General features: G+C 33.8%; 1 protein-coding gene across 1 annotated transcript; it reads left to right on the top strand.

The window, feature by feature from the left end:
• Nucleotides 1-368: 368 nt before the first annotated feature.
• Nucleotides 369-12,270, top strand: LOC145312623 (SKI family transcriptional corepressor 2-like). Its single transcript, XM_080151883.1, has 12 exons — nucleotides 369-479; nucleotides 943-1,012; nucleotides 1,497-1,595; nucleotides 1,946-2,064; nucleotides 2,675-2,839; nucleotides 3,215-3,286; nucleotides 9,196-9,316; nucleotides 9,917-10,055; nucleotides 10,465-10,629; nucleotides 11,406-11,507; nucleotides 12,101-12,136; nucleotides 12,257-12,270. The coding sequence occupies exons 1-12, from the start codon at nucleotides 412-414 to the stop codon at nucleotides 12,268-12,270; spliced, it is 1,170 nt and encodes a 389-aa protein (XP_080008009.1). The 5' UTR covers nucleotides 369-411.
• Nucleotides 12,271-12,314: the final 44 nt, after the last annotated feature.

The raw sequence follows: 12,314 nt of genomic DNA, 5'->3' as shown, positions 1-12,314 counted from the left end.
TAATCTTATAATATAAAGTAGTAAGGATTTTTGTCTGAAGCTTAAGATCTTATTAACTTCTGAACCGCTTACCTTGTTATGATAACGGATTAATTATAACTTAGATCTTACACCAGTTTATCTTGTACCCTAATAAAGTAAAACTTGTAGCGGGTTAAAATAACGATAACACCCTCCACCCACTTTACCCCATCCAATCCCCTCCCCCCCCCTAAAGCATGAACAAACTGAACAATAAATGACATCGGGAATAGCAACATGAATTAAATACAACTTTACCCTGTGATAATATCCACCTAAATTCTACATCCATTGTAATGATTGATAATGCTATGACATAAGTTTAACAGGGTGCTATGATTCAGAGGAAAGATTTGCCTGGAGATTCTTGATGTTTGAGTTATAATCGGGATGCTAGTTGGTGCTGATTCAAGTCAAAACAACGATTTTAACAATTTTTATATTGAACCAGAAATAAGGTTTTTATGTTTTTTTTTTATATAGCGATGCTACTTCATAACTATTTTATTAGCTTCGTATAGATTTTGTCGTCCTTTTTTATTAGATATTTTTTTTTAATCATTAAAATTTCCTAAAACAGAAAACCTCAGGGAGGAAGAGACATTGATACCCTCCCCCAAAATTGTTAGAAACGTTCCCAGGACCTAAAGGTTCAGCGGTTAGTGAGATACTTTGGTACAAACAGACAGACACACACAGATCCTGTTACTTTTATACAAGGATTTTTTCTAGGAGCGATTTGTCTAGGGAAGATAGTGATACCCTCTTCCAAAATATTTATATAACTTTCCAGGACCTATAAGAAGCTACATTGTAAAGATGAACCATTAGTTCAGCGGTTACCGTCACCTTTTGATACACACACACAGATCCTGATACTTAATTATAAGTTTTACGTTTACATTATGATTAATGATATAGGTATCCCTACCCCCTGATAAAAGATCCAGAAGAGGAGAGACGAAGATTAGAACAAATGAAGCAGAATCAGGTACATATCTTTAAAGCACGTTCAAACTTATTTTTTAACCCCCTTCCCTTAATTGGTAAATATAATAACCCAACCAACCCCCCCTACACAAACACAAAATGATATAGCTAATAAATATTTTTGGTGCTCATTCCCTTTATTTACTCTCTTTATTCCTCTAGGTAGTGCTCCATTGAGTAATTGATTGTTTTGGTGCTCATTCCCTCTTTTTATTACTCTAGGTAGGAACAGTAGTCCTCCATGGAGTATGGATGGTGTCTCTATTAATTTGATCTTCTTTGGTGCTCATTCCCTTTATGTTTTTTTTATTACTCTAGGTAGGAACTCCACTAAGTGAGGATATTATCTTTTTTTAGTGCTCATTCCCTTTAAATACTATTTTATCATAGGTAGGAACAGTAGTGCTCCATGGAGTGAGGATGATGTCCTGATAATTGATCTTTTTTGGTGCTCATAACCTTCATTACTCTTTCTATTATTATAGGTAGGAACAGTAGTGCTCCATGGAGTAAGGATGGTATCCCTAATAATTGATGCCAAGGAGAGGTTGTGCCTTGCACAAATATCTAACACACTTTTAAAGGTATTTATTACAAAATTCCTCTTAAATGAAAATGTATAATTTATCGCATCGTATTATAGACAGCTCTCCGCAGATAATAAAATGAAAAATTATAAGATTGACACCAGTTTTGTTAAACTAGGTTAAAAAACAGTTATTAATTTTATGATTTTTCAAAATTTTCTTTAAAAATTGTCTTTAATACGATGTTATACATGATTTTTCAGTATGGCTAAGAACCTGCTCTAATCCAAAGGATATTGAAGCCATACTGGAAAAAATATCTAAAATTGATCAAAAATATTTTCATTTTGATTTATACGCTATTCTTAACTTTTTTTGTCATATTTGATCATTTGCTTTTAATTTAGGACTTTTCCTACAATGAGATACACAACAGACGCGTTGCCCTTGGCATAACCTGTGTCCAGTGTACTCCAGTCCAGCTGGAGATACTCAGACGTGCTGGAGCCATGCCTATATCTTCCAGGTATACATTTAATGGTCCTAGAACAAACGCAGGAGTTCCCAACGTCGAAGTGGAAACTTAACCAAACCTAACTTATTTTAAACTATATTATAGGTTTTTTAAATGCCTAACCCCTGCGGGGGGCTTATTTGTATATTCATATCTTAACCTAACTTAACCTGTATAGAAATACTTAATCCAATTATTAAAATTAAAACACTCCTGCGTTTTTCTACTTTGACGTTTGGGACTCCTGCGTTTGTCCAATTTAATATCATTGGTTTCTAACCAGTATCGAGTGTCAGGGATCTAAAGGGATAAGACAACGGCCGATAAATGATTGTACATCCCTAATGATGATACACAAAATTAGCCCTTCTGTAGATTACAATTAGTTGTTTAAACGTTTAAATACTCACAACCATTTAAATCAGTCAAAATTTAATAAAAGTCCCCAAGCTTGTTAAGCCATCCAATAAGAAAACATTATTATAAAACTTTGGGGACTAGTGTAATAAACAGCTGAATTTCTCCTCACTCTCTGTATTTTCGACCGAGATAAATTTGTTTAAGCTAGTAAAATTAGGTTCCTGGTCCTTCAACTGTAGTAATCTTCTTGTTAATTACACAGGCGATGCGGAATGATTACACGAAGGGAGGCGGAGAGATTGTGCAAAAGTTTTCTGGGGGACAACTCACCCCCTCGCCTCCCTGACTCCTTCGCCTTCGAGATTTATCATGAGTGCGCCTGGGGGTGTCGGGGACAGTTCTCTCCCTCCAGATATAATTCATCCAGGTTAGTTTTATTTAGATATTAAGAAAATTAAGGAATTATGTATTTTTAATTATAAGGCTAGGTGGCTTAACATTTCCAGTTAAAGGGGTATTTTAAGAAGAGTTAGAGTCAGGTATCGAAAGAGATAAGACAATGGCCTATATATTAATGTAAATCCCCAATGATGACGCACATAATTATCCCTTTACAGACGTAATTAGTGGTTAAAACGTTTGGACACTCAACTTATCGAACCAACCTATCAAATTTCAGAAAAAAGCCCCAAAGTTGTTAAGCAAACGAATTATTATTATAAAACTTTGGGGACTAGTGTTAATCACTTGGGTTAAAGTACACGCCTTTAGAAAATTAAATGACCATTCTTTATATTTTTAGGGCTAAGTGCATAAAGTGTGTCTATTGTTCAGTTTTCTTCTCACCGAATAAATTTGTTTTCCACTCTCATAGGTAAGCTTTACATTGGTCCATCTAAGGGTTTTTTCCAGTATGGTTTCGAAACCGATTAATATCCGCTTGATTAGAACCGGTTCTCAGCCACACTGAAAATTCCTATATCGTATCATATTATTTCCAGTTTCTATGAAGATAAAAATGTACAATTATAATAAAACCAGTTTGGTTTGACCGTGCCTTCCGCATCTAGGGGCTAACATAACTGGTAAATTGATGTACATCCCCAATGATATAACACAAAATTACCTCTTCTGTAGATTACAATTAGTGATTAAAACCCTTGGACACTCAACTTAATAAAGCAACCAATTAAATTTAATATAAGTCCCCAAAGTTGTTAAGCCATCGAATAAGAAAACATTTTTATATAACTTGGGGACTAGTGTAATAAACAGCCACATGTCCCCTTCTTCCCTCCCTGGGAGGGGGTAGTTTTCGAGTGTTAGTGTTTTACTATAGGTTAGAATATTTAGGTTGTTAGGGGGTTTAGTGAACCGTAGTTTTAGAAACTGCATGGGTAAGGCATAAAGAAAAACTATATCAATTAATTTTAAAATGGCTCTCTAGGCAGTTTGAGGATAATATTAATTACCGAAAAACTATATGGCCTTTAACTTTAACATTAATAATACAGTGTGTTTTTTTATGAGCACTTTTTTGAAAGCAATTTTACCCCACTTATAGTTATCAGAATTTGATGATTAATGGCTTATTTTCTTCGTTTTTTTAAGGGAAATTATGAAACAACAAAAAAAATTACAGTTTTTGTTGAAAAAGTACAGTAAAGTTGAAAATTAAAAACTTAGGTGTCAACATATAAAAATGGTTTTAGCGCATTTTTCTAAAAAAATGGATTTTCTGTAGTCGACTTTGGGGGGGCCAGTACTCCCTCCCTGGTTGAGATATGACCTTCAAACTTTGATATGTTCTAGTACATGTCCCTAATAGTATCTGTATACATTTTTAGCTCTATATCTCAACTTTGAAGTGTTTAGCAGCCATTCTTGCAAAAGGTTGATTATTTGAGCATAAGAAAAATGCGCTAAAACCATTTTTAGATGTTGACACCTAAGTTTTTAATTTTCAACTTTACTGTACTTTTTCAACAAAAACTGTAATTTTTTTTGTTGTTTCATAATTTCCCTTAAAAAACGAAGAAAATAAGCCATTAATCATTAAATTCTGATAACTATAAGTGGGGTAAAATTGCTTTCAAAAAAGTGCTCACAAAAAAAACACTCTGTATTATTACCATAGAAATTTGTACAATTTTGTGAATCAAATATTTTGTAAATAATCGAAAAATTGAAAAAAAAACAGTATAAAATTTCTATAGTTATAGTTAGTCTCTACTATCGGCTTCGCTCCTAGCCTCTAAAGGCTTTGCCCCAAGAGGTAATTTAAAAAAAAGAAAAAAATTAAGTTCTACTGGAGCTGCCACCACTAATTTCAATTGATTAAAAAAAAATGGGGGGGGGATTTTTTGTTTTTGGGGTGGTTGGGGTTGTCCCACCCCCAAATAAAATAGCTTAAAACCACAACAGGACCAGTAGATATATTCCCTGTAAAGTATAATCCAATCGGTTCAGTGTTTACCAAGCTCTTAAGCTTCAGACGGGTTGACGGACGGACGGACGGACAGACGGACAGATATCATTCTATAAAGTATTATAGATAGAAAAATAGCATAATATTTGAATTACAATACAAAGTCTAAGTACAGCTGAAAGTTTAATTACTTCTTTATAAAGTGCAATAATTAAGACCAGTCATAGTAATTAATCCTTCATTAACTAGCCTTAAATAAAAGAGGTAGAATGTCTGTCTTTTTGTTCTTAAACAAGGATGACAAAATCCATAAAAGCAAAGCTCTCAAACGGTAGGACAAACGGACAGTAGTGCCAGAACTATATAATCAGAATATATATGAATAAGAGTCAATGCATTATTGTGAGTAAATTTATCGAAAAACTTATTAATACAGGATATGTTTATGGACATACTTACATTTTTATTACATTTTTGTAATGATTATAGAGTTGCTTCGCTTTTTTAATCGTACCTAACTACTACAGGAATCACCATGCAAAGTTTGAAATCGATAGGACAATTCTAACATGCCTAAATTAACGAAATAAGCTTTCAGTCTCGGACGGACGGACGGACCTACCCTAATTATAGAAAAGCTTTGCTTTAAAAAAATTATTTATTAGTGGGGGGTTGGGGGGGTAGGAACGGACATTAAAAAAGATGGGGAAGTAGAATAAACCCTCCATCAAATAAAAAATTTACCCCTGAATTAAGGATGCCTAAAATATTTCCTTCCTCTGGGGGGCCTTTATGTGTTAAGGGGGGGGGGGGGTTAGGAAGTTGAACCCTCTTCTTTGTGGGATGGTGAAGTTAACCCACCCCTCTCCCCCCTCCCCAAAAAAGTACATTTATAAGTCTTCCCTGGACGTCTATAAACATCTTCGCTATAAAGGACAAGCGTATCGGTTCAGCAGTTAGCAAGATCCTAATTAAAGACAAACAAACAGACATCCTGTTACTGTTCAAAGAATACAAATTATTACACTATTATTAATAAATATTTGTATTGATTAATGTAACAGAAAACTTAATGCAGTATTACAGAGAATTCTATAGTCTTATAAATGCGCTAATAGCACACAACAATAGGAAGGTTCAAGTTTTTTTAAAGTAAAGATTTTCCATAGTTAGGGTCAGTCCGTACGTCAGTAGTGGATAGCCTTTTTTCGTTAATTTAGGCATGTTAGAATTGTCCTATTGATTTCAAACTTTGATTTGGCAGAATGTCCGTACGTCCATTTTAAACATGTCGATTTTAAACTTTTTAATAACAATGTTTTATGTGATATAATCATCCGATTGATCTGATTTTTGAAGTACTGATTCCTATTACAATAAGGTACAATATTATAGGCGAAGCATCTCTATAATCAAGTCCTAAAAATCTCAGTATGTCCTTAAACAGTATCCTGCAGAATTGCAACAGATTTACGTATAATTCTGTCAATATATTTATATTTTGTATATTCAGTTCTGACACTCTAGAAGAGTTAATGATCGCAAGAGCTTAGCTTCTATAGATGTTGTCATCCTTGTTTCTATGTATTGTGATAATATTGTATTTGTAAATTCTAGAACCAACTTTTGGTTGTTCTGGTTTGTAAAGTTATTCCAATTGACCTGTACTTAACTCCAGGAATCTGAAGGGATAAGACAATGGCCGATATATTAGTGTAGATCCCCAACGATGATGCACAAAATTACCCCTTCTGTAGAGTATAATAAGTGGTTGAAACGTCTCGACACTTAACTAAATGAACCAACCAATCAAAATTAAAAAATAAGTCCCCCAAAGATGTTAAGCCAACAAACATGAAAACCTAATTATAAAACTTGAAAATTAGAATAAAAATTATTTTTTGACAGGTGAAAAAAAAGACAAAATAGTTTCATTCACATAAAGTATTCCACCAGATTAAACAATCAACTTTATTTGGAAAGTTGTTAGGGCTCGGCAGCTGCCCGCCAGCCGCGTGTAAACCTCATTGAAATTGTCATAGTACAACTTTAAAATTTCGCTGAATATCTTAACCTGTACCTAAACAGACAATCCATTGGGTATTTTTTCTTCACACAAGCTGGTTTAAATTTGAGGCTTGTGCGCGGCTAAGGCCGAGCCCTGAAAGTTTTTTTTTGTAAAAGTTAGTTTGAAAAAGTGATTATTGGAAAGTAATGATACCAAAACAACTTTATAACACAGATATAATTAAGTTAGGACAAAAAAATAATATTATTTATAGTCAAAGACTTGTAAAGTAAAACATTTAATGTTTATAATTGTTGATAGTTAACCAAAACAGCAGTTCTATATTTCCTTAGTCGTATATAGAGTTAGTGGATACACCTTTTAATTTCTAAAATCAGCCCGACCGCCATTGATGTTTTATTGTTAATTATGTTCCATAATATAGGGATTGTTGTCTAAAAGTTTCAGCATTCTATCTTTTATTGGAGCTGAGTAAATCCCATTTCCCCCATAGCGTTACGGACTGACGGACGGACGGACAGACAAAGTGAATTATAGAGTAGCTTCGCGACTAATAATGGAAGGGGATTTTTCCAGGGGCGATTTCTCTTGGATGGCTAAATGTAACATCCTTAAAATAGTTATAAATCTTTTCTGGATCTATTGCAAGATTCACATAAAGAAGAAACATAACGGTCTTGTGGTTACCGAGATCTTAATTGAGGGTTTTGAGTGTTCCACTTTGACAAAAGGATTTTTGTTATAATAATATTCTGTACAAGTGGTTAAAAAAGTTTTTGTTCGCTTTTAATTCGGGTTGTAAAATGCAAATAAAAGGGGCATTGACTGGAATTTAACAATTCCAATTTAACAATATCCTGTATCAAGAAGTTTTTCAACAAATTTACTCACAATTTTGCTTAGTCTCGTATTCATTTATATTCTGATTATTCAGTTCTGACACTATACAAGTGTTAATGTCCGTTTGTCCAACCGTTTGAGAACTTCACTTTTATGGATGTTGTCATCCTTGTTGTATGTATAAATTTAAAAATATGCTTAACTAAGAGGGATGTTGGTTAATAGCGGGGTATGCGAAAAGTGTCATGTGTGACATAATAAAAATACGTCTATTATTATCTCTTTTTTAGAGTTTCCTTTCCCACTTTACCTCCCATCCTTCCTCTTTATACGTATTTTTATGACATCACATATGACACTTTCTGCATACCTTTAATAATGTTACAAAGAAACTTTAATTAAACATTTTAAATAGTTGTATCTATCTCCAAAAGAAGGGTAATAGGTTTACATATCTACTATGTGATTTTGCTTAATGCGACTGTAGGTGAACAGAGACTATTCTGTCAGGGATTTAAAGGGATAAGACAATGGTCGTTGAATTAATGTACATACCTATTGATGATGCACAATGTTACCCCTCTATAGATTACCAATTAGTGGTTAAAACGTTTGGACATTCAACTTAGTTGACCAACCAATCAAAATTTAAAAAAAAAATTACCAACGAAAAATATTATTATAAAACTTTTGGGACTAGTAAAATAAACAGCCCAATGTCCCATCCCTCCCTGCTATACTGTAAATAGTTATAATTCTTAATAAAGGGTTAATTACCTAACATTGTTTCTGTAATAATTTTGAAACTCAAATCACATTCATATGATGAGCCAGCTTATTGCGTTGTAATTACACTGTGATTTTCTTGAATCAAGCAATTCAAGAAATCACTTACAGTCCTAACCATTGACTTTGGTGCAGTGACAATTAAACTTTGTCGTAATATACTTATGTAATATGTATAAATGAACCAAGTAATAACAACAGGTTTCAAACAAGTTTCTACTCTACAGCAGGGAAGTCCAAGGGGGTGATTACCCGCCCCCAACCAACAAATATATCATATTTTACCACTATAGAGAAACCCCTTAATTTTGGGGGGGGAGTATTTGAAACCCCTCAACAAATAACATTTTTTTCCTGTGATTCGCACGCCATTTTATCATCTATAAACTTGAACTCCCCTTCTATAAAACACATTACTTTTATTTTTTGCATTACATTTATAGGGGTTTTACCAACGGACAAAACAGTCTTTATTTATTATATGATTATGCGTAGATATTAAAACAGGAGAAAATTGTCGTCAATATACGATGTAATTTCCCCAGTCATTTATTGGTCAGTTAATTTATTCAGTAGGAGGGGAAAGATAGGGTAAACGTAGAATAGGGGAGATCATCATTTTAGCTTGCTTCAGGGTTCACTTTATTAGAGAATATGAAAATCTGGTGTAAGAACCAAGTAATAATATCCATTTATTTAGAGTATCCGATGAAACCAAGTACGTGCAGCCGGATGCCGCCAATTTTAATTCCTGGAGGCGGCACATCCGCCTGGTTGGTGACCCGCCTGACAATATTGTCCACGCCTGGGAAGATGTCAAGGTATGTAGATGTGTGTGTGTGATGAGTCACGTGTCACTAACCCTTGTATTGTACGTCTTTTTGTTTGAAAGTCCTATATAATTCTTCAGCAATGGATATATTATTACATGGATGTTAAACCAGATTTCTATGTTTTCTAATATAGTGAAACTCGCAGCGGGCTAAGATAAAGATATCCCCAATCTCCTCCCCTTCTACTTGATGGACGAACTGACTAATAAATGAAATCCATGTTACCAACCTAAATTGACGACAATTTTCCCCCTGTCTTGACATCCACTTATATTTTAGTATAGTTCCCAGCTTAATCGCTGTAACATTTCCTATTATTTTTCATCAGTCTGATAAAATATAATATAATTAAATTTAGTCTTTACTTTTGACGCGCTTAAGTTCAAGATTCAACCCCTCCTCTCATAAATTTTATCATTTTAAGCTTTGTATTTACAGAGGGGATAGAGGGGGTGGAGAAATAGTTTTGATTTAAAAGTAAAAAAAACTTGTGTGAAGCTTCTCTAAAATGAAGAGCTCAATTGATGTTGTGGTTAGTGAGATCTTAACGGACCAACAAATTACTTCATTGAATGTTATAATATTTAGGCCATGTTTAATGGAGGGACACGTAAAAGGATGTTACCCGGATGTTCGAGTCCCAGCTCATCAAATTCTCTAACCCCTACACCCTCCTTGCTATCACCTTCACCACCAACTAAGAGGATTAAACAGGAGCTAATGCCGGGTAAATTCCTTATTTAATGCTAGCGGTTGCGCCCCTAGAGGCCTCAAGGGGCACGTAAAATGTTTTTTTTTTTCAAACTATGTCAAGATCAGCTAGTGATTTATATTTTTGGTGATTTCTCTGGAAGGGTGGTGGTACCCTTCCCTCAAATAGCTATATAAACCTTATACGGACCTATGAGAAGCTACAATGTAAAGGAGAACAAAATCGGTTCAGCGGTTAACGAGAACCTTCGGCAAATACAGATAGACAAACAAACATACAGACAAACAGACAGACAGAGGTTCTTTTACTTTATCTATCCCAGCATTTAGCTAGATCTTACGGTCAACTTTGCCCTGCTATGAATTTTATCTAGAGTTGTCCAAAATATTATTATATTTAAAAATGATAGATATAAAATTTTTAGATGGCGACATGATGGAGAATGACCTACACAGCAGCCAGTACAAGTTGAACCTACCACCAGCGGCACGTGACCTGCGGGACTACCTGTGGCCAGCCAGAAATCCATATCCATTTCTCTGGCAGGACAGACCTATCCCGCCATTCCCGCCAAATCCGTGCTTTTCAGGTAGGCTTATATTTTGATAAATAATAATTTTAAAGTAATTAACAAAGAAAACAAAAAAAACCTAAAAATTTATCACTAATAGATTGTTGAAATATTCAGGGAGGGAGGGGACATCGGGCTGTTTATTAAACTAGTCCCCAAAGTTTTATAATAACTTTTTCTTATTCGTTGGTTTAACATCTCTGGGGATTTTCTTTTGAATTTTGATTGGTTTTAAAGTTCATTAGGTTTAAACAACTAATCTAAAGAATGAATAATTTTGTGTATTATCATTGGGGTCATGCACATCAATTTATCTGAAATTGTCTTATCCCTTTAGACCCCTGAATTTTATTTGTTTCAAATTTTCAACAATGCTTTTAAGCATATTACATACATATGAAGTAAAAATTATTTTTAACAGCTTATTTTCAACAACCAAAATCTAAGATAAAGTTAGACATAGCATTATAATCTTCAAATGTTTTCTTTCTAACCCATTAGAACATTGTGTTTTAAAATTGGGAATACAAGTTTGGCATTTTATCGATTTCAAGGATTTATGTATATGGACTGTATGACTTTAATAAAAAGCACTTAACGTTTACATGTTATAGATTTGCCCTTTTAAAGCAATATTTAAATACATTGATTCTGAAAAATAACAAAAAGTAATCATTGCTGGCATGATTTCGACATATCGATGGTATAATAACAAAAATATTTTTTGACAGGAATTGCCATAGCAATTTTCCGAAGCTTGATCTTCGTATAATAGAAGTTCTTATATGGTTTAGGTTTATTGAAAGATGGTTTACAACCGGGAGCACTAAACACCCGACCTTTCCTCGGATTTCTTTTCAGTCACAACGCTGGTCTGGACAATGAAACCGAGACAGGTAAACATCTTTTTCAGTCACAACGCTGGTCTGGACAATGAAACTGAGACAGGTAAACATCTTTTTCAGTATGGCTACGATACCGATTGATATCCGCTGGATTAGAACTGGTCCTCAGCCACACTGAAAAATCATGTACAGCATCGTATTACAGACAAGTTTTCACGAATATTCTTAAAACTTTTCAATTTGATATCCGCGGAAAGCTGTCTATAATACGGGTTTTAAACATAAATATTCTAATAACAAAAAAAGTAAGAAACGACGTCCATAAAAGTGAGCCCGGCTGAAGAAATTAGACGGTAAGACAAACAAACATTAATATAGAGTGACTGCGTTTTTAAAATTACCCTTACTTTTACAAAATAATCATACTAATTCTACGCTTACAACAGTATGCCTAATTATCTTATGAATCACATTTTTAAATGATGCTTAAATGTGGAAACTATTTCATGTGAAAAGTTGGTGTAAAAAATCAACATGCTTAAAATGAACATATGGACTTTCTGATAATGATTATAGAGTTGCTACGCTTTCAAAATTATTCCTTATTGTTACAGGACTGCTTATGCAAAATTTTGCTATTGCAGGTATTCCAGGAGTACAGAGCCGCCATTTGGGTCCAGGTAATAGACATAACATATCTAGATGCTTAATCTGACAACATTTTTCGTCAAACTTAAAAAGGGAATTTTAGCAGACATATTTTTTTTGTTATTTACGAAATAAATGCGACTAAATTTTAGACGATTTAGTTTAAGAAAGCTAGCTTTATCCTAAGAAATTAAACTAATCATAACTAAC

Source organism: Acartia tonsa, chromosome 2, assembly GCF_053477335.1.
Source record: "Acartia tonsa isolate MP-2025a chromosome 2, ASM5347733v1, whole genome shotgun sequence".
NCBI classification, from domain to species: Eukaryota; Metazoa; Arthropoda; class Copepoda; order Calanoida; family Acartiidae; genus Acartia; species Acartia tonsa.
The sequence above is the reverse complement of the archived record's forward strand: the minus strand, read 5'-3'. Positions and strand labels throughout refer to the sequence as shown.